Raw genomic sequence first — 25,391 nt, 5'->3', positions numbered from 1 at the left:
TAAGATTTTTTTTTTTTTTTTTTTTTTTTTTTTTGCTTTGTCGCTGTCTCCCGCGTTTGCGAGGTAGCGCAAGGAAACAGACGAAAGAAATGGCCCAACTCACCCCCATACACATGCCTTGATTCAATCCACTGACAGCACGTCAACCCCGGTATACCACATCGATCCAATTCACTCTATTCTTTGCCCTCCTTTCACCCTCCTGCATGTTCAGGCCCCGATCACACAAAATCTTTTTCACTCCATCTTTCCACCTCCAATTTGGTCTCCCTCTTCTCCTCGTTCCCTCCACCTCCGACACATATATCCTCTTGGTCAATCTTTCCTCACTCATTCTCTCCATGTGACCAAACCATTTCAAAACACCCTCTTCTGCTCTCTCAACCACGCTCTTTTTATTTCCACACATCTCTCTTACCCTTACGTTACTTACTCGATCAAACCACCTCACACCACACATTGTCCTCAAACATCTCATTTCCAGCACATCCATCCTCCTGCGCACAACTCTATCCATAGTCCACGCCTCGCAACCATACAACATTGTTGGAACCACTATTCCTTCAAACATACCCATTTTTGCTTTCCGAGATAATGTTCTCGACTTCCACACATTCTTCAAGGCTCCCAGAATTTTCGCCCCCTCCCCCACCCTATGATCCACTTCCGCTTCCATGGTTCCATCCGCTGCCAGATCCACTCCCAGATATCTAAAACACTTCACTTCCTCCAGTTTTTCTCCATTCAAACTCACCTCCCAATTGAATTGACCCTCAACCCTACTGTACCTAATAACCTTGCTCTTATTCACATTTACTCTTAACTTTCTTCTTTCACACACTTTACCAAACTCAGTCACCAGCTTCTGCAGTTTCTCACATGAATCAGCCACCAGCGCTGTATCATCAGCGAACAACAACTGACTCACTTCCCAAGCTCTCTCATCCCCAACAGACTTCATACTTGCCCCTCTTTCCAAAACTCTTGCATAAGATATGTGCAAAAATAACTACCAACCTTAATGAGCCTTGGAAGCCTAAACACAGAGATGGGTCCAAACTTGAAGTAAAGAAGATCAAGCGGCAGCAGTGACGCCAGATCATACTGTTGGGATGCCAAAGACTTTGGGATACATTCTAGAAGAGATTTAATCATTTCTTTACTTATTACACTGAAAAGGAGGAAAGAGGGAATTCTAAGAGGTAAGCTGTGACTCAGACACCGGGTGAGATTTTTTGTAGGTTAACTTACAATATAATAGAAGATGGCACACTCAATACAAATTAATAGTTGTAAATTATAATATTGATATTTCCAATGTGATCTGATGAAATTGGCACGATAGGTGGTAAATGGGGAGTCCCTGGAGTCAATGAGAATGGAACTTATTTTGTGGATGTCCATGCTGAGAGGTTTATTACTTGAAAACACCTTTTTCCAGCACACGATGATTAACAGATATATGTGGATAAGAAACGATGGAAGAGACGAACAAAAGGGTTTGAGTGATTACGTGGCAGTGGATGAAAAGTTGAGAAAAGTTGCTCTGAATGCTTGAGTTGTGAGAAAATTTGAAGCTTTGGAGGTTTTGATCATTTTACAGTTCTTGTGAAGGTTAGGAGAAGGGAGAAGTGGAGGTAACGTATTAGAAAGAATGTAGAGGTATAAGTGTTGGTAAGGGAGAAGAACAATCAGAGAGTGCAAGGAGGAATATGAAGGAAAAGTGACAAAGTTTAGATGAAATTGCAGTAATTGTAGGGATGTAGTCATGTAAGAATAAGGTGTTTAAAATGTTTACAGAAAGAATTTTTAAAGGCTGTAGAACTAGAAGCTGAATATAAGGCTGTAATATATAATAATAATAATAATAATAATCTTTTTCTTTTCTTTCATACTATTCGCCATTTCCCACGTTAGCGAGGTAGCGTTAAGAACAGAGGACCGGGCCTCTGAGGGAATATCCTCACCTGGCCCCCTTTTCTGTTCCTTCTCTTGGAAAGTTAAGAAAAAAAAAACAAGAGGGGAGGATTTCCAGCCCCCCGCTCCCTCCCCTTTTAGTCGCCTTCTACGACACGCAGGGAATATGTGGGAAGTATTCTTTCTCCCCTATCCCCAGGGATAAATAATAATAATAATAATAATAATAATAATAATAATAATAATAATAATAATAATAATAATCAGCTGGTGGCTGATTCATGTGAGAAACACCCATGGTGACTGAGTTTGGTAAAGTGTGTGAAAGAAGAAAGTTAAGAGTAAATGTGAATAAGAGCAAGGTAATTATTAGGTACAGCAGGGTTGAGGGTCAAGTCAATTGGGAGGTAAGTTTGAATGGAGAAAAACTGGAGGAAGTAAAGTGTTTTAGATATCTGTGAGTGGATCTGGCAGCGGATGGAACCATGGAAGCGGAAGTGAATCATAGGGTGGGGAGGGGGCGAAAATCCTGGGAGCCTTGAAGAATGTGTGGAAGTCGAGAACATTACCCCAGAAAGCAAAAATGGGTATGTTTGAAGGAATAGTGGTTCCAACAATGTTGTATGGTTGCGAGGCATGGGCTATGGATAGAGTTGTGCACAGGAGGGTGGATGTGCTGGAAATGAGATGTTTGAGGACAATGTGTGGTGTGAGGTGGTTTGATCAAGTAAGTAATGTAAGGGTAAGAGAGATGTGTGGAAATAAAAAAAGCATGGTTGAGAGAGCAGAAGAGGGTGTTTTCAAATGGTTTGGGCACATGGAGAGAATGAGTGAGGAAAGATTGACCAAGAGGATATATGTGTCGGAGATGGAGGGAACAAGGAGAAGTGGGAGACCAAATTGGAGGTGGAAAGATGGAGTGAAAAAGATTTTGAGTGATTGGGGCCTGAACATGCAGGAGGGTGAAAGGCAGGCAAGGAATAGAGTGAATTGGATCGATGTGGTATACCGGGGTTGACGTGCTGTCAATGGATTGAATCAGGGCATGTGAAGCGTCTGGGGTAAACCATGGAAAGTTCTGTGGGGCCTGGATGTGGAAAGGAAGCTGTGGTTTTAGGCATAATTGCATGACAGCTAGAGACTGAGTGTGAACGAATGGGGCCTTTGTTGTCTTTTCCTAGCGCTACCTCGCACACATGAGGGGGGAGGGGGATGGTATTCCATGTGTGGCGAGGTGGCGATGGGAATGAATAAAGGCAGACAGTGTGAATTGTGTGCATGGGTATATATGTATGTGTCTGTGCGTGTATATATATGTGTACATTAAGATGTATGGGTATGTATATTTGAGTGTGTGGACGTATATGTATATACATGTGTAGGGGGGTGGGGTTGGGCCATTTCTTTCGTCTGTTTCCTTGCGCTACCTCGCAAACGCAGGAGACAGCGACAAAGCAAAATAAATAAATAAATAAATAATAATAATAATAATAATAATAATAATAATAGTAATAAAAAAGTAATGCATCATGGACAGATGAGGTCAGAAAAGTTGTGGAAGAGATGAAAAAGGCATAAGATAGACTGTTTGAATGGAACGTACCAGTAGAAGTACAGCAAAGGAGAAGGAAACATATAAGATGTGTAAGCAGAATGTTAAGAAACTGATAGAGTAAAGCAAAGCAAGAGCAGATGAACATTCTGGAAGACAGTTGAGTGATAAACTTAAGGAAAATAAGAAACTGTACCAGAAGGAGGTGAAAAAGCAGAGGTGGATGTAAAAGTGGAAATATAAATGTAAGAAGTATAGAAGGGGAGATGCTAAATCAAAAGGAGAAAATGAAAGGAAGATAGAAAGAGTATTTTGAAGAACTGACGAATGTGGGAGGAGGCAGTAGCTGTTACGTGCATGAGTTTGAGGCATGGAAGGAAAAGGATAAAAGATCTTGGGCCTACAGAAAGAAAGGAGGTAAAAGGGGCAATAATGAAGTTGAAGGTAGGAAAGGAAACTGGACTGGATGGGATTACAACTGATATGTTGAAGTATGCAGAAGAAAGTGCGGCAGAGGGGATACATTTGATAAGTAATTTTGGCATGGAAGCACAATGTTGTACCTGAGGATTGGGTGAAAGCTATTATTATTCCTTTATTCAAAGAAAAAGGTGCTAAGGATCTATGTAGCAATAATAGGGGAATAAGTATATTGTTGAGTATAACAAAAAAGTATATGCAAAAGTGTTGAGAGACTGAGTTATGGATGTTGTTGAAAGCAGAAGTGGGGAGCAAGAAGAAATTAAGAAAGGTAGAGGATGTGTGGATCAGATTTTTACAGAGGATGACTGGAGAAGTATCTTGTGAATGATAAAAAGCTGTGTGCATCTTTTGGGAATCTGGAGAAAGAGTATGATATAGATGAATGGACTGCTTTATGGGATGAATTTAGGATATATGGTTGGATAGTGTAAAAGCCTTCTACGGAAGAGCAAATGCACGTGTATAAGTGTATGGACAGTTGAGTGAAAGTTTTGGTATATATGTGGGTGTAAGAAAGGGCTGCATGATGCTACCATAGCTTTTTGATATATCTGGATGGAGTGATACAAGAGATGAAAGAAATCTAAGGAAAAGGGATGTAAAAAAGGAGTGTGGTGGTGAGGTATAGTGGATAGAGACAAGTCTGTTTGTGGATGACATTGTGTTGTTTGCTGGAGTTGCAAAAAGTTGTACATGTGTAAGCTTAAGCAACTACGGTAAATGCAAGTTAAAGTATAGTAATGGTGTTTGAAAGGAAACAGAGTGAAAGTATAGATTATGCAAAGCCCAATATGGTGAGAGAAGAAAGTGTACTAAACTGTATTACAGATATGGGAGGAGGAAAACAGAGAGGACACAGATTTTTCCTTTAATGTTAGCTGAGATGGCATGTGCAGCTGAGGACCTAATCAATCTTTCATAAAGACTGGTCATGAAGTAATTATCAATAGATAAATAAATACATACATAAACATTATCCCTGGGGATAGGGGAGAAAAATACTTCCCACGCATTCCTCACATGTCGTAGAAGGTGACTAAAGGGAACGGGGGGACGGGGGGACACCTCCCATCCTTGTATTTTAACTTTCTAAAATGGGAAACAGAAGGAGTCATTGATACTATTATACCTACGCTACCTTGCTAACGCGGGAGACAGCGACAAAGCAAAATAAAATAAATAATAAATAAATATATCTGAGGTACAGTAGGGTTGAGGGTCAAGTCAATTGGGAGGTGAGTTTGAATGGAGAAAAACTGGAGGAAGTGAAGTGTTTTAGATATCTGGGAGTGGATCTGGCAGCGGATGGAACCATGGAAGCGGAAGTGGATCATAGGGTGGGGGAGGGGGCGAAAATTTTGGGAGCCTTGAAAAATGTGTGGAAGTCGAGAACATTATCTCGGAAAGCAAAAATGGGTATGTTTGAGGGAATGGTGGTTCCAACAATGTTGTATGGTTGCGAGGCGTGGGCTATAGATAGAGTTGTGCGCAGGAGGATGGATGTGCTGGAAATGAGATGTTTGAGGACAATGTGTGGTGTGAGGTGGTTTGATCGAGTAAGTAACGTAAGGGTAAGAGAGATGTGTGGAAATAAAAAGAGCGTGGTTGAGAGAGCAGAAGAGGGTGTTTTGAAATGGTTTGGGCACATGGAGAGAATGAGTGAGGAAAGATTGACCAAGAGGATATATGTGTCGGAGGTGGAGGGAACGAGGAGAAGAGGGAGACCAAATTGGAGGTGGAAAGATGGAGTGAAAAAGATTTTGTGTGATCGGGGCCTGAACATGCAGGAGGGTGAAAGGAGGGCAAGGAATAGAGTGAATTGGAGCGATGTGGTATACAGGGGTTGACGTGCTGTCAGTGGATTGAATCAAGGCATGTGAAGCGTCTGGGGTAAACCATGGAAAGCTGTGTAGGTATGTATATTTGCGTGTGTGGACGTGTGTATGTACATGTGTATGGGGGGGGGTTGGGCCATTTCTTTCGTCTGTTTCCTTGCGCTACCTCGCAAACGCGGGAGACAGCGACAAAGTAAAAAAAAAAAAAAAAAAAAAAAAAAAAAAAAAATATATATCTGAGAAAGGGGAGCGAGGGGCTGGAAATCCTCTCCTCTCGTTTTTTTTTTTTTTTTTTTTGTATTATTTTCCAAAAGAATGAACAGAGAAGGGGCCCAGGTGAGGATATTCCCTCAAGGGCCCAGTCCTCTGTTCTCAACGCTACCTCGCTAATGCGGGAAATGGCGAATAGTATGAAAGAAAAAGAAAGAGAAAGGGGAGACCATATTGGAGATGGAAGGATGGCATGAAAAAGATTTTGAGGGATTAGGGCCTGAACATGCAGGCGTGAACTGGAATACTGTGGTACACTGGGTCATCGTGCTGTATATGGACTAAACCAAGGTACATGAAAAAGCCGGAGTAAAGCATGGGAAGATCCATGGGGCCTGGTTGTGGACATGGGGATGTGGTTTCAGTGCATTACACAAAGCAGAAAGAGAATGGATGAGTGAATGCGGCCTTTCTGCATCTGTTCCTGGCACTACCTCTCTAATACAGGAAACGGTGATCAAGTATTGAGAAAAAATATACATACATATATACAAATATATATACATGTGTTACAGAACTACACCTCCATGAGGATGCACCGTAAGGAAAAAATCAAGGCGGTATCAACTGGAGTAACTCCAAGACCCTTTCATCGTAAGATCTAAAGCAACATGGATGTCTTTAAGCAGTGTCGCCCGTTGGCAAGGCTGTATCAATGAAAGTACATTCTCTTCAAAGAACCTTTCACTTCAAAGGAATTCATTATTTTTCTGCTACTGGAAGCAGCACTGCCTTGGAGGCACAGGAACTCCTGAGAATGGGGTCCTGGAGTAACTCCAATACCCTTCACCATAAGATCAAAATCAAAGTTAACATACCCTAAATCTGGAGGTCTTCAAGTAATGTCGACGCATAAGTTTGGGCGTGCTGACCCAGAAGCCATTGTCCAGGTACATGACACGTGACTTGAACACCACAATGTCCAGGATGTAAACCAGGTCTGCTAAATAGTCAGCAGCAAGCCAGTACCCAAGATTATCTTTTGTCTGGTATTCACTGAACACTGAGCGTAAAGGAATAACCCATGCATTGTACACATACATTATGCAAGTGACTAATAGCCAAGATATGTACAACCGGCCTGGTGGGAGAAAAAAAAAAGGATGTTAAGAAAAGCAATCATACTTCACCCTAAACTCTACAGCTAGAGCATTTACTTGTAGCATTACAGAATCTACATTCCACTCATGCAACACCTATGCAGAGCTGTCAGAACTTTATCTTTCCAAGGGCAGACAAGGTAACTTTCACCATAAAAAAGCCATATATCTCATTTTATAATCTGACAATCTACACGCTTCGCTCCTCATAGTAATTCAAGAGGATTAAAAATATTAATCTAATTACAGATGAAAGTGAGTAATTAGTTCTTTTATACAAGTACTGTAATTACTATGAAAGTTTTCTGAAGAACAAAAAAGTGTCTTGCCATGAATATCACAACTAAAATTGAAAATATGATGAAAGCCTTTGAGATAATGATGCGATGCTTAATATCAAACATTATAGTTTACTGCAAAAAAACAGGATGCATTTTCCATTTTTTTCTCTTTTGTAGCAACCCACATGGTAAGGACAAAACATACCCAATCAAGGCTATTTCAAAAGAAAGGGAAAAAGAAATAAGAGAATGTAGAAACCAGTCAGAGCTCTGCAAATGTTTACAGCTATATTTACAGGAATGATGAAAAGGGGAAGAGAATTCCATAGCTTCACCGTTAAAAGAAAGAAGAGTGATAATAGTCAATCCTAAAGAGGCCAGTCTCCATCCAGAAACTGTGGGAAGCACTAGGCAGACCCTTGCCTCAGGTCCAAGCCTTGGTGCAAAGATTCATGCAGGCAGCAGACAAGAGCAATGACCAATATAATAACTTGTAAAATAGTAAAAGGGCAGCAACATGTGTCAAACAGTAAGGTATGGCTGAAGAGTTTATTCCTGGAGAATTAAGAACAACCCCAGACATGTGAACAACACTATATGAGAAAGGATATAAGCCCTGTAAATATGAAATAGTGGGTCACACAAAAACAGAACTATGCTATGACAGATATCATTCACTTATTTCATCATAATCTGTTTTCCTTGGTATAGCCTAGATGAGGTCTTGTTAACTTTTAACACAATCATACTAATACCCAGACTTCTAAATTTCATGCATTTACTTCTTTATATTCATAATGTATACCAACTTTGTTATAAAAGTCTTTAAAAATACATTTTCCATGCACTCAAGATTTTGATGCTGGGTAGGAACCACACAAGAAATTATCTAAGAGAGTAACCAAAGTGAGAGATGATGTCTGTCAGATGATGGCAACAAGAGTCATGATTCAATAAATTTAACTGGTATAATATAAGAGAAATCTTAGGTTCATTTTCACATAGTCAAAAGTGCTTCTTTCACTGGTCACATCTCAAAATGATATATAAACAGAACACTTTTCATACTACAGTTTTTTTTTTTTTTTTTTTTTTTTTATACTTTGTCGCTGTCTCCCGCGTTTGCGAGGTAGCGCAAGGAAACAGACGAAAGAAATGGCCCAACCCCCCCCCATACACATGTATATACATATGTCCACACACGCAAATATACATACCTACACAGCTTTCCATGGTTTACCCCAGACGCTTCACATGCCTTGATTCAATCCACTGACAGCACGTCAACCCCGGTATACCACATCGCTCCAATTCACTCTATTCCTTGCCCTCCTTTCACCCTCCTGCATGTTCAGGCCCCGATCACACAAAATCTTTTTCACTCCATCTTTCCACCTCCAATTTGGTCTCCCTCTTCTCCTTGTTCCCTCCACCTCCGACACATATATCCTCTTGGTCAATCTTTCCTCACTCATTCTCTCCATGTGCCCAAACCACTTCAAAACACCCTCTTCTGCTCTCTCAACCACGCTCTTTTTATTTCCACACATCTCTCTTACCCTTACGTTACTCACTCGATCAAACCACCTCACACCACACATTGTCCTCAAACATCTCATTTCCAGCACATCCATCCTCCTGCGCACAACTCTATCCATAGCCCACGCCTCGCAACCATACAACATTGTTGGAACCACTATTCCTTCAAACATACCCATTTTTGCTTTCCGAGATAATGTTCTCGACTTCCACACATTCTTCAAGGCCCCCAGAATTTTCGCCCCCTCCCCCACCCTATGATCCACTTCCGCTTCCATGGTTCCATCCGCTGCCAGATCCACTCCCAGATATCTAAAACACTTCACTTCCTCCAGTTTTTCTCCATTCAAACTCACCTCCCAATTGACTTGACCCTCAACCCTACTGTACCTAATAACCTTGCTCTTATTCACATTTACTCTTAACTTCCTTCTTCCACACACTTTACCAAACTCAGTCACCAGCTTCTGCAGTTTCTCACATGAATCAGCCACCAGCGCTGTATCATCAGCGAACAACAACTGACTCACTTCCCAAGCTCTCTCATCCCCAACAGACTTCATACTCTCTAATGTACATTTGCTATACTAATCAAATTAGAAATCTACCAGAAGCATTTTTCCTTAACAGTAATCCTTAACAATAAACAGCATAAAGGTTATTTATTTATTTATTTATTTTGCTTTGTCGCTGTCTCCCGCGTTTGCGAGGTAGCGCAAGGAAACAGACGAAAGAAATGGCCCAACCCACCCCCATACACAATGTATATACATACACGTCCACACACGCAAATATACATACCTATACATCTCAATGTACACATATATATACACACACAGACACATATATATATACCCATGCACACAATTCACACTGTCTGCCTTTATTCACTCCCATCGCCACCTCGCCACACATGGAATACCATCCCCCTCCCCCCTTATGTGTGCGAGGAAGCACTAGGAAAAGACAACAAAGGCCCCATTCGTTCACACTCAGTCTCTAGCTGTCATGCAATAATGCCCGAAGCCACAGCTCCCTTTCCACATCCAGGCCCCACACAACTTTCCATGGTTTATCCCAGACGCTTCACATGCCCTGATTCAATCCACTGACAGCACGTCAACCCCGGTATACCACATCGATCCAATTCACTCTATTCCTTGCCCTCCTTTCACCCTCCTGCATGTTCAGGCCCCGATCACACAAAATCTTTTTCACTCCATCTTTCCACCTCCAATTTGGTCTCCCACTTCTCCTCGTTCCCTCCACCTCCGACACATATATCCTCTTGGACAATCTTTCCTCACTCATTCTCTCCATGTGCCCAAACCATTTCAAAACACCCTCTTCTGCTCTCTCAACCATGCTTTTTTATTTCCACACATCTCTCTTACCCTTACATTACTTACTCGATCAAACCACCTCACACCACACATTGTCCTCAAACACCTCATTTCCAGCACATCCATCCTCCTCCACACAACTCTATCCTTAGCCCACGCCTTGCAACCATACAACATTGTTGGAACCACTATTCCTTCAAACATAACCATTTTTGCTTTCCGAGATAATGTTCTCAACTTCCACACATTCTTCAAGGCTCCCAAGATTTTCGCCCCCTCCCCCACCCTATGATTCACTTCCGCTTCCATGGTTCCATCCGCTGCCAGATCCACTCCCAGATATCTAAAACCCTTTACTTCCTCCAGTTTTTCTCCATTCAAACTTACCTCCCAACTGACTAGACCCTCAACCCTACTGTACCTAATAACCTTGCTCTTATTCACAGTTACTCTTAACTTTCTTCTTTCACACACTTTACCAAACTCAGTCACCAGCTTCTGCAGTTTCACACATGAATCAGCCACCAGCGCTGTATCATCAGCGAACAACAACTGACTCACTTCCCAAGCTCTCTCATCCACAACAGACTTCATACTTGCCCCTCTTTCCAAAACTCTTGCATTCACTTGCATAAAGGTATGTGATATAAATTAAGTTGGCTCTTCCCGATGCTGTTATTAATCAAAACTAGATTAATGATCTTTTTTATATCAAGGAAGTGAAACCAATCATGACCACTCCTGACAAGATTCCTTCACTAACTAAAGTTAAAATAGCACAGAGGGTAGCTCTTGACTTCCGTGGACAAAATGGATTTGAATACCATACAAAATTTACTGCCTTTCTAAGCTTAACCTAAAACAATCTTGATCTTAAATTCAAGTTATTACTTGGAAATAACATAAGGTGTGGTCATAGGAAATGAACACCACTTACTCTGGGGTTCCATAGCCTTAGGAAAGGTCATATTCTTCTTACACCCATACAGAAATCGCAACAAACGGGCACGTCGTGTGTTGATCCCCACCAAATGAGGTAGAGATGGGGACCTGGAAGATATGTCAGGCACAAGAGAGTCTAGCCTCTGCCGTATGTCTGGAGCTTTGTGGGCATCATCACCTGCAGGGAATGAGAGTTCAGGACATTACTGTTACGTTTCAAAACACTCAACAGCTAGCCAGTCTCTTCCTCAATAAAATCTACACATATGCCAATTAACTTTAAACTTATTTCAAACGTCTCAATCTAATTGCTGTCCATGTGTTGTTGCTAAAACAATTCTTTGCTCTACACAAAAAAGGGATGTGGGAAGGAACAAAAAAAATGTGAGAACATGAAAGTGAGAAGAAGAGTGAAAGAAACAAAAGGGAGAAAATGCAGGCTTGAAAGCTAAAGGGACATGAGAAGCAAAGAGGGAAAAGACAAGTAGATAAATGAAAATAATATTTGAAAGAGCAGTATATGGAAAGGGTAAGAGAAAGTGACTAATCTTGGGCACCTACAGCCATCTGAGAGTTCAGTAGAGGGTGTTGGAGGCTGAGTGATCTGTGCCTTCACCCTGTTGGCTCGCTGGCTGAATGCTGTCACAAGGTTGTGAATACGTTCTGTCACATACCGACTGTGCTCCAGGCTGGTGCTGTTGGGAGAAGATCATTCTGGCTTATATTAGGTCAGCCAAGGTTAAGTGAGTTTAACAGTGTTTTTTTACTTTATCCAGGTTACCCTGTTCTATCAGTTGTTGACCAAAAGTTGATAAAGCTATCATACTTTACATAAATTTCTAATAATACAATTAATCATAGTAATTACAGGCCATGAAATTAAGAAATGGCACCAAGTATCTGACAATGACTAACACAAAAGACAGTCACACTGACAGACATTCAGCCATAGTTATAAATAATCATACACTTGCAAAAGCATCAACAGTTATCACACAATCATTCAGTATTAAAGTACTTTAGGAAAAGTCATATGGTCACATATTCAGCTTAACAATCTTGTTACAGTGATATGTCACATGGTCACACATTTAGCTTAACAAACTTGTTACACCAATAAAAATATTTGGATTATCATGAAAAATCACTTCAGAAGTATATTTCATCAAATGCTATCATTTGGATGATATGTATAAGTTTTGCAGATGTGTCAGCACAAGCAAAAAGTGCAGGAGTAAAGCCTGAGAGTCAAGTGAGTTGCCACTTTGTATGAATTACTGTCTATCTTACCTACACCAAAGAACTGATTTCTAATTATTATTGAGTTTTATCTTATATAGTAAATCTTATCTTGTTATAATCAGTGCAATTCACAGATAATTTTTAAAAAAGCAAAATCATGAAAGCTGTTAAAATTACCAGCTGTGCCAATGAGATGGTGTTGTCAAGGTCAAGAGTGTGCTGGCAGAACTGCATCCACTTGAACTAAAAACATTTTCTCCTGCCATATCTGGGTTAATTTACAATACTGCTAGTGTCCATAAAATCACTCTCCATTCAATCTGAAGACAGATCATCACTGCCAAGTAATTCTGGATCATGCTCTGCCTGGTCCCCTAAATCTAGCCAAAAGCCTCTGTATCTCCTTCCAAGAAAATTTATAAGAATTTCTCATCAATAGAATGGATTGAAGATGATTGACTGTGGGGAGACAAATTAAGGTGCTTAACCTGATACATATATCTATGTCAAGAGAAGTCTCACACCTCAATCAATCTTACATTTTCTGGAAATAAAGCATTATAAACATGAAGGAATAATCGGGATGGTGAAGGAATTGGTAAAGCTCTCCCCTCTCAGATATGATAAAGCACCGGTAATGGAGGATTTCAGTTACATGGATATGAATCAGAAAACTTTTCTCACAGAGACACGAGTTCCAAGAGTGTATGCAGGAGAAGTTCCTGTGTCTGTACATCTTGGAGCATGTGAGAATCAGCAGGGAATGAAGACACACCATCTCTACTAGACATTCCCTTTATACATATTAGCATGAAAAAAGAGCACATCACGTGTGACTCCCCAGTTAGAACAAGTGATCACAAAGTGCTTGATTTTAACAATATGATGGAGGATGACACAAGAGGAGGATCAGAGTGGGCACAGGACCTAAAGAGGAAATACAATTATGGGAACTATGAGAGATGATCAAGTTCTTTGATGATATAAGATGGGAAAGAGAGTTCTATAACACATACACAGACCAATGCAAATTCACAGTGGAGTCAGAACATGGGTACCAATGGATGCTAACAAAGAAAAAGGATCAATAAAGGAAAAGACATGGTCCAATAGGGAATGACGAAGAGCAAAGGAACTCGGAGATCTACCAAGAAGATACAGATGACAGAGTAGCCAGCCAGCATATGAGAGGTACAAGAGATAATAACTCTGAAGCAGAGTACTGTAGACAATGCAAGAAACAATCTAAAACTTTTTTATTATTTCATCAAGAACAAATTATCAGTCACAAAGCAGCTAAGGGACTCTGAGGGAAGAATTCTTGAGGATGATGAAATGCGTAAGGAGCCAAATATCAACTTTAAAAGTGTTATCAATGTGGATGTGGAGGCCACTACTGTCCTAGCATCAGCAAGATGGGATGGAAAAAATCTTTAAGGGTCCAGTTGGCATCCATCCCAGTGCACTTAAAGAGTGTGCCTCTGAATCTGCACCTGTGCTTGCTCATCTGTTCCAAAACTTTTCCTTCTTGAAAGCATGTGTTGATGCATCCCATCCCTTAGAAAGGTGTGTTCTGACCCCTCTAACAATCATCCCATTGCTTTGAAATCTACCATTTTCAGTCTTTGAATCCTTCCTCAACTCTCACATTCTTACACCTCGAATCTCTGTCTTCTCTTCTGTAAAGCAAGATACAATAATGATATTCTTTCCAATCTTCCTAATGTCAGGTCATCATCCCTGAAAGATTTTCGGGAGTCTTGTGTAGTTACCCTTGACATATCCAAAGCTTTTGATAGGGTGGTGAATGGCTGGAACAGACTAACAAAGGAACAGTGAATGCCAGCAGTTTACAGAGGATTAAAAGACTACTCAATGGCCTGTGAAACTTTTTCCTCATACCTTATAAACAGGTAAATAGAATGACATTCTATCATCATATCCACTCTGACAGTTGCAGAGCCATTTAGCCAGTATTTACATCCATTAATCTATGCATAACAAGAGACAGAATAACTCACCATGCTATACAATATAAAAACAATTCAGTCAGCCAAACATCCCCTCTTCCATTACAAAGACAACTATGAATAAGCTCAGCCAAACATCTACACTGCCATACAGACACATAGTCATCTATCTAGTTAAACAGAAATACTGACAGTTACACAGCCATTTATACAATCTTTCAACCACAGCTATAGAAAACCACTCACACAGTAAAAAATGCATCAATATAACCATTCAACTGGCTTCACAGATACTCATCATATCATACAACCATACAACCAGCTACCCAACAATACTACCATATACCCTGCTACACTGCAACTCAGAAAGGTTCAAAGCCAGTTATAATCCAAAGCCTACGAAACAAAGCACCTATCTCAAAGGAAGTTAATCAGTCACCTGTACAGCCACACTGTCAGATACACAAACTTTATAAAGCCTAAACACATTACCACACATCCTGATGCAAAACCACACATCAAACTATATAGCAACATAGCAAGCTACTTGGCTACTGTGCCAGCTATACAGTCCCAGCTGTTCAGCAACTCAGCACGCAAATGTTTATCTAACTACTCAGCCAACAACAAAGTTATGCATAACAAGAGAAAGTCACACAGCCACTAAGATACTTGTACAATCATAATCACAACTACACAGTTACACACTGAGATAAACACTTCATCAGCTGAAGTTACACAGGCACAAAAGATAGCCATCCAGACAATCGATCTGCTCACAAGTCACTTCTGTCACTGTTGAGTGAGGTAGATGACCTGAGTGGGTGAGCGGAAGAGTTGTCCGAGGCAATGTTGATGATGGGCACAGTGTACCTGCCCAACCAAGGGCTGTGTGCTCCCTGTGAATAAACAGAATAAGTCATCTCAATTTCTATTCAAAAATTTCAAAAAAGGAATTCTAGACATATTTTAGACATCAAGAATAAATCAATGAGTAAGTATCTCAACAATGATACAATAATATACAGTGAATTAAGCATAAGGGTGTAAGCACTTTAAAGCATGAACCTAAATGAAAATACTACTTAAAAAGAATGTGTCCAGGGATGACATAAAACCCTACTCCTGAGGGAATGTGTATACCTATATCAGAGAACAATGGTTTCACAGCTTGCAACACAGTAAATATCATATGGGTAATCTCATCATAGTAACTCCTGCATGTGAAAACATTAATAACCAGCACTAATCAGCTGAAAGGTTAAGTCAGTTGCTGTTTGCTGATAACACAACTCTAATGGCAGATTCAATTGAGAAACTGCAGAAACTGGTTTTTGAGTACATGGAGGTGTACGAAAAAAAAAATGATGAGAATCAATGTGGATAAAAGTAGTGTGGGCTATAGATAGAGTTGTGCAGAGGTGGGTGGATGTGTTGGAAATGAGATGTTTGAGGACAATATGTAGTGTGAGGTGGTTTGATCGAGTAAGTAATGAAAGGGTAAGAGAGATATGTGGTAATAAAAAGGGTAAAACTGAAAGTTGATGGAGAGAGATGGGTGATTATTGGTGCATATGCACCTGGGCATGAGAAGAAAGATCATGAGAGGCAAGTGTTTTGGGAGCAGCTGAATGAGTGTGTTAGTGGTTTTGATGCACAAGACCGGGTTATAGTGATGGGTGATTTGAATGCAAAGGTGAGTAATGTGGCAGTTGAGGGAATAATTGGTATACATGGGGTGTTCAGTGTTGTAAATGGAAATAGTGAAGAGCTTGTAGATTTATGTGCTGAAAAAGGACTGGTGATTGGGAATACCTGGTTTAAAAAACGAGATATACATAAGTATACGTATGTAAGTAGGAGAGATGGCCAGAGAGCATTATTGGATTACGTGTTAATTGATAGGCGTGCCAAAGAGAGACTTTTGGATGTAAATGTGCTGAGAGGTGCAACTGGAGGGATGTCTCATCATTATCTTGTGGAGGCGAAGGTGAAGATTTGTAGGGGTTTTCAGAAAAGAAGAGAGAATGTTGGGGTGAAGAGAGTGGTGAGAGTAAGTGAGCTTGGGAAGGAGACTTGTGTGAGGAAGCACCAGGAGAGACTGTGTACAGAATGGAAAAAGGTGAGAACAAAGGAGGTAAGGGGAGTGGGGGAGGAATGGGATGTATTTAGGGAAGCAGTGATGGCCTGCGCAAAAGATGCTTGTGGCATGAGAAGCGTGGGAGGTGGGTTGAGTAGAAAGGGTAGTGAGTGGTGGGAGGAAGAAGTAAGATTATTAGTGAAAGAGAAGAGAGGCATTTGGACGATTTTTGCAGGGAAAAAATGCAAATGAGTGGGAGATGTATAAAAGAAAGAGGCAAAAGGTCAAGAGAAAGGTGCATGAGGTGAAAAAGAGGGCAAATGAGAGTTGGGGTGAGAGAGTATCATTAAATTTTAGGGAGAATAAAAAGATGTTTTGGAAGGAGGTAAATAAAGTGCATAAGACAAGGGAGCAAATGGGAACTTCAGTGAAGGGGGCTAATGGGGAGGTGATAACAAGTAGTGGTGATGTGAGAAGGAGATGGAGTGAGTATTTTGAAGGTTTGATGAATGTGTTTGATGATAGAGTGGCAGATATAGGGTGTTTTGGTCGAGGTGTGTGCAAAGTGAGAGGGTTAGGGAAAATGATTCGGTAAACAGAGAAGAGGTAGTAAAAGCTATGCGGAAGATGAAAGCCGGCAAGGCAGCAGGTTTGGATGGTATTGCAGTGGAATTTATTAAAAAAGGGGGTGACTGTATTGTTGACTGGTTGGTGAGGTTATTTAAAGTATGTGTGGTTCATGGTGAGGTGCCTGGGGATTGGTGGAATGCTTGCATAGTGACATTGTACAAAGGCAAAGAGGATAAGAGTGAGTGCTCAAATTACAGAGGTATAAGTTTGGTGAGTATTCCTGGTAAACTATATGGGAGGGCATTGAATGAGAGGGTGAAGGCATGTACAGAGCATCAGATTGGGGAAGAGCAGTGTGGTTTCAGAAGTGGTAGAGGATGTGTGGATCAGGTGTTTGCTTTGAAGAATGTATGTGAGAAATACTTAGAAAAGCAAATGGATTTGTATGTAGCATTTATGGATCTGGAGAAGGCATATGATACAGTTGATAGAGATGCTCTGTGGAAGGTATTAAGAATATATGGTGTGGAAGGTAAGTTGTTACAAGCAGTGAAAAGTTTTTATCGAGGATGTATGGCATGTGTACGTGTAAGAAGAGAGGAAAGTGATTGGTTCTCAGTGAATGTAGGTTTGCGGCAGGGGTGTGTGATGTCTCCATGGTTGTTTGTTTATGGATGGGGTTGTTAGGGAGGCTAATGGAAGAGTTTTGAAAAGGGGGAAAGTATGCAGTCTGTTTTGGATGAGAGGGCTCGGGAAGTGAGTCAGTTGTTGTTCGCTGATGATACTGCGCTGGTGGCTGATTCATGTGAGAAACTGCAGAAGCTGGTGACTGAGTTTGGTAAAGTGTGTGAAAGAAGAAAGTTAAGAGTAAATGTGAATAAGAGCAAGGTTATTAGGTACAGTAGGGTTGAGGGTCAAGTCAACTGGGAGGTAAGTTTGAATGGAGAAAAACTGGAGGAAGTAAAGTGTTTTAGATATCTGGGAGTGGATCTGGCAGTGGATGGAACCATGGAAGCGGAAGTGAATCATAGGGTGGGGGAGGGGGCGAAAATTCTGGGAGCCTTAAAGAATGTTTGGAAGTCGAGAACATTATCTCGGAAAGCAAAAATGGGTATGTTTGAAGGAATAGTGGTTCCAACAATGTTGTGTGGCTATGAGGCGTGGGCTATGGATAGAGTTGTTCGCAGGAGGGTTGATGTGCTGGAAATGAGATGTTTGAGGACAGTATGTGGTGTGAGGTGGTTTGATCGAGTAAGTAATGTAAGGGTAAGAGAGCAGAAGAGGGTATTTTGAAATGGTTTGGTCACATGGAGAGAATGAGTGAGGAAAGATTGACCAAGGGGATATGTGTCAGAGGTGGAGAAAATGAGGAGAAGTGGGAGACCAAATTGGAGGTGGAAAGATGGAGTGAAAAAGATTTTGTGTGATCGGGGCCTGAACATGCAGGATGGTGAAAGGCATGCAAGGAATAGAGTGAATTGGAACGATGTGGTATACTGGGGTCAACGTGCTGTCAATGGATTGAACCAGGGCATGTGAAGTGTCTGGGGTAAACCATGGAAAGTTCTGTGGGGCCTGGATGTGGAAAGGGAGCTGTGGTTTTGGTGCATTATTACATAACAGCTAGAGACTAAGTGTGAACGAATGGGGCCTTTGTTGTCTTTTCCTAGCGCTACCTCGCACACATGAAGGGGGAGGGGGTTGTTATTCCATGTGTGGCGAGGTGGCGATGGGAATAAATAAAGGCAGACAGTATGAATTTTTTTTTTTTTTTTTTTTTTATACTTTGTCGCGGTCTCCCGCGTTTGCGAGGTAGCGCAAGGAAACAGACGAAAGAAATGGCCCAACCCCCCCCATACACATGTATATACATACGTCCACACACGCAAATATACATACCTACACAGCTTTCCATGGTTTACCCCAGATGCTTCACATGCCTTGATTCAATCCACTGACAGCACGTCAACCCCGGTATACCACATCGCTCCAATTCACTCTATTCCTTGCCCTCCTTTCACCCTCCTGCATGTTCAGGCCCCGATCACACAAAATCTTTTTCACTCCATCTTTCCACCTCCAATTTGGTCTCCCTCTTCTCCTCGTTCCCTCCACCTCCGACACATATATCCTCTTGGTCAATCTTTCCTCACTCATTCTCTCCATGTGCCCAAACCACTTCAAAACACCCTCTTCTGCTCTCTCAACCACGCTCTTTTTATTTCCACACATCTCTCTTACCCTTACGTTACTCACTCGATCAAACCACCTCACACCACACATTGTCCTCAAACATCTCATTTCCAGCACATCCATCCTCCTGCGCACAACTCTATCCATAGCCCACGCCTCGCAACCATACAACATTGTTGGAACCACTATTCCTTCAAACATACCCATTTTTGCTTTCCGAGATAATGTTCTCGACTGAATTATGTACATGTGTATATATGTATATGTCTGTGTGTGTGTATATATATGTGTACATTGAGATGTATAGGTATGTACATTTGCTTGTGTGGACGTGTATGTATATACATGTGTATATGGGTGGGTTGGGCCATTCTTTCGTCTGTTTCCTTGCGCTACCTCGCTAACGTGGGAGACAGTGACAAAGCAAAATAAATAAATAAATAAAAAGTAAAATATACCGGAGTCGACGTGCTGTCAAATGGATTGAACCTGGGCATGTGAAGAATCTGGGGTAAACCTGGAAAGGTCTGTGGGGCCTGGATGTGGAAACGGGGCTGTGGTTTCAGTGTATTACACATGATAGCTAGATATTGAGTGTGAACGAATGTGTATGTTCAATACACAATAGTCCCAGCAGATTGCATAGATGCAAAGCATGAGCCCTAGATGAATGAGTATGGAAATGGGTGAATGCACTGAAAATGAGGAGGGCTGATCATATAAGATGTAACAAATTAAAAAAAAAGTGTGGAGATAAAACAAGGATGTACTTGAGAGCTGAAGATGGTGTACTAAAATGGTTTGGATACATGAGAATTAACGAAAACTTTCAATTATGGCACACTGACTTTATCTTTTGACTCTAGAACTGGGGTAAGCATCGAACAACTCTATGGAAACTTGTGCAGATCCTGTCCTTTACTCATAATGCAAATAAGAAAGTTATGATTAAGTAATGAATATCTATATTTGTAAAATCCTACTAATGAAGAACTTGATAAGAAAAACAATAATGTGTTTATAAAGAGTGATAACTCCCTTTTGATATAAAAAAGTTTCCTTCAATATCAACTAGGCTACAACCAATTCGTTCATAAATGACATACTTTTACACCATAGTTCACATATGACAAAATTTGTGTGTAAGGAGAAAGGCAGCAGTATTATGCAAACAACTCAGTTTTCATTGTGCAGTTAATCACAGGAACACATCTTACCTTTCTTCATCAGTACAACCTCTGAGTTTGGTAAAACTCTGTTTTCTTGTGCAAATACTCTTTTTCTCTCATCAAATTAATCTTTATATAAGAAAAGGTAGGAAGTACAGGATTGTGAATAAATAACTAAATGAAAGAAAACAGCAACCAGCATCAGATACAGGCCTGTGGAAGAATTTTTCATTGTGCTGCAGTATATCAGTTGATCCTTTCTTCTCCCCATGGATATTCACCTCATAGTCACACTTACAGTGCAAGAGGAATTAATAAGTTTCATATTAATTTACTATTCATTAAAAGGAAACTTAAACCTGTATGATATAATAAGTTGATCTGGGTCACATGAGAAACAAGATGAATGAGTGGCAGTGTTTTCATCCCATCCTAATTATGATCAGCCTATTCCGCAATCCCTCTCTCCTGTACCTGTGTAATACCTATGAACTATTATCATTCTTCTAGTATACAGCCAGATTTAGAATCATGGTTAAATATAACTGGTATCAAACCATGGGGTATGAATAGCCTCTAATAGAAAAAATAATTTCAAAATGACTGGATCAAACCTTTTGCATTCATATCAAGTTCTACAGGACCTCCTTCATGTCTTTAATAAAAAATAAGACTACGAGAGTTCAGCCTCAAAATGCACTTTATCTGGAAACACAGTATTTTCACTAAGAAATATCCAGATGGAGTTGCCACAAGAAAGTGGTATATAAACAGAAGCAAAAAGTTGAGAAGAGTGAAGACAGTTTCAATAAATGGGTGAAATCACCAAGCAACACAACTGCCCCTAATTTTGTGGTAATGCAAGAGATCATGATATGAGAAAAGCCTTACACAGATGGTAAATAAGTAAAACATTGGTAAATTAATGTATCAGAAATACTGTACAGTGATTTCTTGAACAATGATAAAATTGTTCAAAAAATTAAAGACATGCCTTTATCTGCAAAGATGGTGTGGGACAGAAATGTGAAAACAGCCAGAGATATTACCATTTAGCAGATAATAAACATTTATTCAGCCCTGAGCCTTTCTGTTTAATGTGATGTGTTGTGTGAAGCATGACACTGCACAAGTTCCCTTTCTAAGCAGATAAGTGAATTCCGAAGGTCCCCAAGAAGAGTTTACTGCTGCTATCTCTCAAAGATCTAACTACGAAAGAATGTATCTCCTTAGTTGCTTGAAAGAAAAGGAAAATTAAACAACAGCCACATCATCTAAGTAGTGGCTGATGCTGCAGAGGATGATAGGGATACTTAAAAGGTTTGTTTCTATATTACAGAAAGAGCTGTGACCATATTTCATTGTATCATTCATCAAGACACAAACTGTGCATAATCTTTCCACCAGAGTTCAAAGACATGATGACCTTCAGGAAGAAAACTGTCGACAATATGATATGGTAAAAGACTTACGCCACCAACAGTTTCATCACCCTCTGGTAAAGGACATTTATCAATAAACAGACCTTCTCTTGCACAACAAAGTGCAATGGTTTTAAAGAAGATGAGTGCTGGTATGTTTTGCAACCATATTAGAACTAGTGTAGATGATTATACAGGAGAAAGACTGTGAATATGCAGAACTTCCAAATCCTCACTAACTACAAAAATTTCATTTAAAGATAAACATAACTACACATCTAACAGTCCGTAACAGAAAACAACATAGAAACATAGCTCTCATACATTCAGAAGGAGCACTATCATTTTAAAGAAAGCTAGCACTGCTTGCTAAAGACCCTATAGGTTCACTGGCTCATTTCCCATCCCTGAAGCAATACAAATAAGCAACAAACTACTATTATGACCATGAACACTTAAAACAATGCCCTTATAAATGGTGAAAACCTTTGAGGGTCATTTTCTGAAATTCAAAAGGTAAAAATTGTCTTTACGATTTGTGTTGAAATCCCTTGAAGTTAACTTCTCCATTCAACTCCTCAGTATTTGTGGGAATGAATCAAGCAGAAGTGGAACCTGAATCAGCTGCTATGCAAGAAATGGACATTTTTTATACTTGTTTGCAATTTCCCACTTACGCAAAATAGCAGAAATGGAATTGAATTAGTTGCTACGCAAGAAATAGACATTTTTCATACTTGTTTGCAATTTCCCACACGAGCAAAATAGTATCTAAAACAGATGACTGAGCTGTAGGAGAAAAAAAGATTCTTATTTGGCTCTTTCCTCTGCTCCTTCTTTGGGATAGTATTACATGAGGGTAGGATTTCCAGGCCACCGTTCCCAGCCCTCTTAGTTGCAGATGGTTCTATGAAACAAATTCTAACTTGTTCCACATATCTGATGTAAACTTACAACAGATCCTTGAAAGATTTTTAATAAAAGATACATAAACAAGTTGGGAATATGCAAGTGGAAGAACAACAGTGACAGGAATAATAAGATTGTACAATCACAAGGTGTCACTGGAAGTACTATACGTACAAGTCTTGTGAGTATACAAAATCTTCAGTTCAGGATTATCATGAACATATGATGTACTGTTAATATAGTGGCTGACAGCATACATATCATCAGCTGTGGAAAATAAATATTGGTAATTCTTTTTTCATACATATTCGCCATTTCCCGCATTAGCAAGGAAGCGCCAAGAACAAAGGACGGAGCCTTAGTGAGGAAAATCCTAACTTGGCCTCCTTCTTTGTTCCTTCTTTTCGACAAGTAAAAACTGGAGGGGAGGATTTCCAGCCCTCTACTCCTACCCCTTTCAGTCGCTTTCTACAACACATAGGGAATATGTGGGAAGTAATCTTTCTCCCCTATCCTCAGGGATATAAATTATGGTGACATCATGACCAAATATTTTTAGTTCCAACAGATGGAAAGAGCACTGTGGTGAAAGGTATGGATGTGAAAACTCAGGTGATTACAAAATTGAATGGTTCATCAAGTGAAACACATAAATCAATAGCATAAAACATACTGAAGATGTGGATACCCATATATGAAAATGTGAAAAAAAACCTCCCTTAACTATATCTCTATGAATTCCAAGCCTATACTAGTACTCTTCTGTGAGGTGAAGCAAGCCAGGCTGGAGGTACCTGTGTAGTTGCCATAGCTGAGGAGGTAGTGTTGGTGGGGAATGTGGGGGCATGGTCCAGCAACCCACTGTCCAAGGAGGAGCTGGGCCATAACCCCTCATTGTCATCCTGGCTGGTGCCCTTGTGGAACTGCTTCTGGTGATCTCTCTTCCACTTTGGGACCTTTGAGGGATGGGAAGTGTTACAAGCACCCTGCCAGTCCTCACTAAGGGACATGTGGGGTACCTTATGGTAAGTGTGTTCGGCTGTATTCCTGGCATCAGGAGGTAGCTGCAGCTGGGTAGTGGGTGGCAAAGGAGTGACACGGGTGTGGCGTCGTCTGATACGTGGGCTGGAGCGTGGACGTGGTGATGGGCATAAACAGGCTGGGCCAGTTATTCCAGGACGTAAATTGTCAGTAGTGGTCATAGGAGCAACACGCCCTGACCCCAACATACCTATCAATTCATAAAATATTGATGCAGGAAACACAATAATTATTCTAGCAATGCTTCAATAAAAAATGCACAAAAGTTCATCGCAAAATGGCTTATCAAAAACTGTAAAAGTCTTAAAAGTAAAATCATTCATCACAGGCATCCAGCCTGTGTTAACACACTGTATGGTGACATAGGGTGACAAAATCTTTGCACTATTTCGGTTTTAAAACTGAACAACCTTTTCTCTCCAAGGAGGGGTCCTGTGAGAATGAGATATATAACATGGGAAAATATGAGTCAGGACTTTTCAACCATCCTGATTTTCAGTGAGAAGACACTAGCCCTTGCTCATATGTTACTGTAAATGCTCATTCATTCCAGGCCTGCCCACAGCCACTTAGCAGCTGCAACCGAGCTGACATCATCAACCCATTCCCTTCCAGCCCTTATAAAGCTCAAAATTCACATATTGTGGGCATCATCTAAAAAGGGTAACATAAGCCTTATTTCATTTTACTTTATTCATTATACTTTGTTGCTGTCTCCTGCGTTAGCAAGGTAGCGCAAGGAAACAGACGAAAGAATGGCCCACCCACCCACATTCACATGCATATACATACACGTCCACACACACACAAATACATACCTATACATTTCAATGTATATATATATATATATATATATATATATATATATATATATATATATATATATATATATATATACACAGACCTATACATATTTACACATGTACATAATTCATACTTGCTGCCTTCATTCATTCCCGTCGCCACCCTGCCACACATGAAGTCTTATAGGGATATAAATCCAAGACTCCTTAATCAGGGGCTCTGGGGCTTCAAGATTGCACTACACTCAGTAGCAGGAACAAGGAGGACTTCATTGAAGTAAAAGATCCCTGACAAGACTGCACTATGTTTCATCAACTAACAATGATACAACCTCATCTAAGGAGAAATTTCACTTATAATGTAACTTTATAGGCAAGTGGAGTCCAGTAACACCTACAAATAAAACAAAAGAAAAGGACAGCAACCCATGAGGTGAAAAAAATCCAGCCTAATAGCAGCACATCTTAACATGCAATCCCAGAGAATTTTGAGGTCTAAAAGGCTGGAAAGGAATGGGTCCATGCTGTTACACTGGTTATGGTCAATAACTGGCCAAGGGCAGGACTGGAAGGAGTGAGCAGCTGCAATCACATCTAAACAGTTCATTAAGACTGGTGCCATAATAAGAGATATCACATGGGTTGGAAAGGTTTGACTCATATATTCCACGGAATATATCTCATGCATACCATAGAAAAGAAAAAAATTATGAACTTTGTATTACCAATTA

At 40.4% G+C, this 25,391-nt stretch overlaps 1 protein-coding gene across 8 annotated transcripts in view; it reads right to left on the bottom strand.

The window, feature by feature from the left end:
• CngB (Cyclic nucleotide-gated ion channel subunit B) overlaps positions 1-25,391 on the bottom strand; it is an 81,263-nt gene that overhangs the window by 52,694 nt on the left and 3,178 nt on the right. For 4 of the 8 annotated variants that reach the window (XM_071670616.1, XM_071670615.1, XM_071670613.1 and 1 more), the window contains exons 3-8: positions 23,611-24,047; positions 15,255-15,373; positions 11,824-11,957; positions 11,258-11,440; positions 6,876-7,138; positions 1,018-1,104 (exon numbers count right to left, since the gene is read on the bottom strand). In XM_071670616.1, the coding sequence (XP_071526717.1) occupies positions 1,018-1,104; positions 6,876-7,138; positions 11,258-11,440; positions 11,824-11,957; positions 15,255-15,373; positions 23,611-24,047 (1,223 nt within the window). Of the gene's footprint in view, positions 1-1,017; positions 1,105-6,875; positions 7,139-11,257; positions 11,441-11,823; positions 11,958-15,182; positions 15,374-23,610; positions 24,048-25,391 lie in introns of those variants that run through there. The other 4 variants (XM_071670617.1, XM_071670618.1, XM_071670619.1 and 1 more) reach the window with 4 other exon arrangements.

Source organism: Panulirus ornatus, chromosome 15 (genome assembly GCF_036320965.1).
Source record: "Panulirus ornatus isolate Po-2019 chromosome 15, ASM3632096v1, whole genome shotgun sequence".
NCBI lineage: Eukaryota > Metazoa > Arthropoda > Malacostraca > Decapoda > Palinuridae > Panulirus > Panulirus ornatus.
The sequence above is the reverse complement of the archived record's forward strand: the minus strand, read 5'-3'. Positions and strand labels throughout refer to the sequence as shown.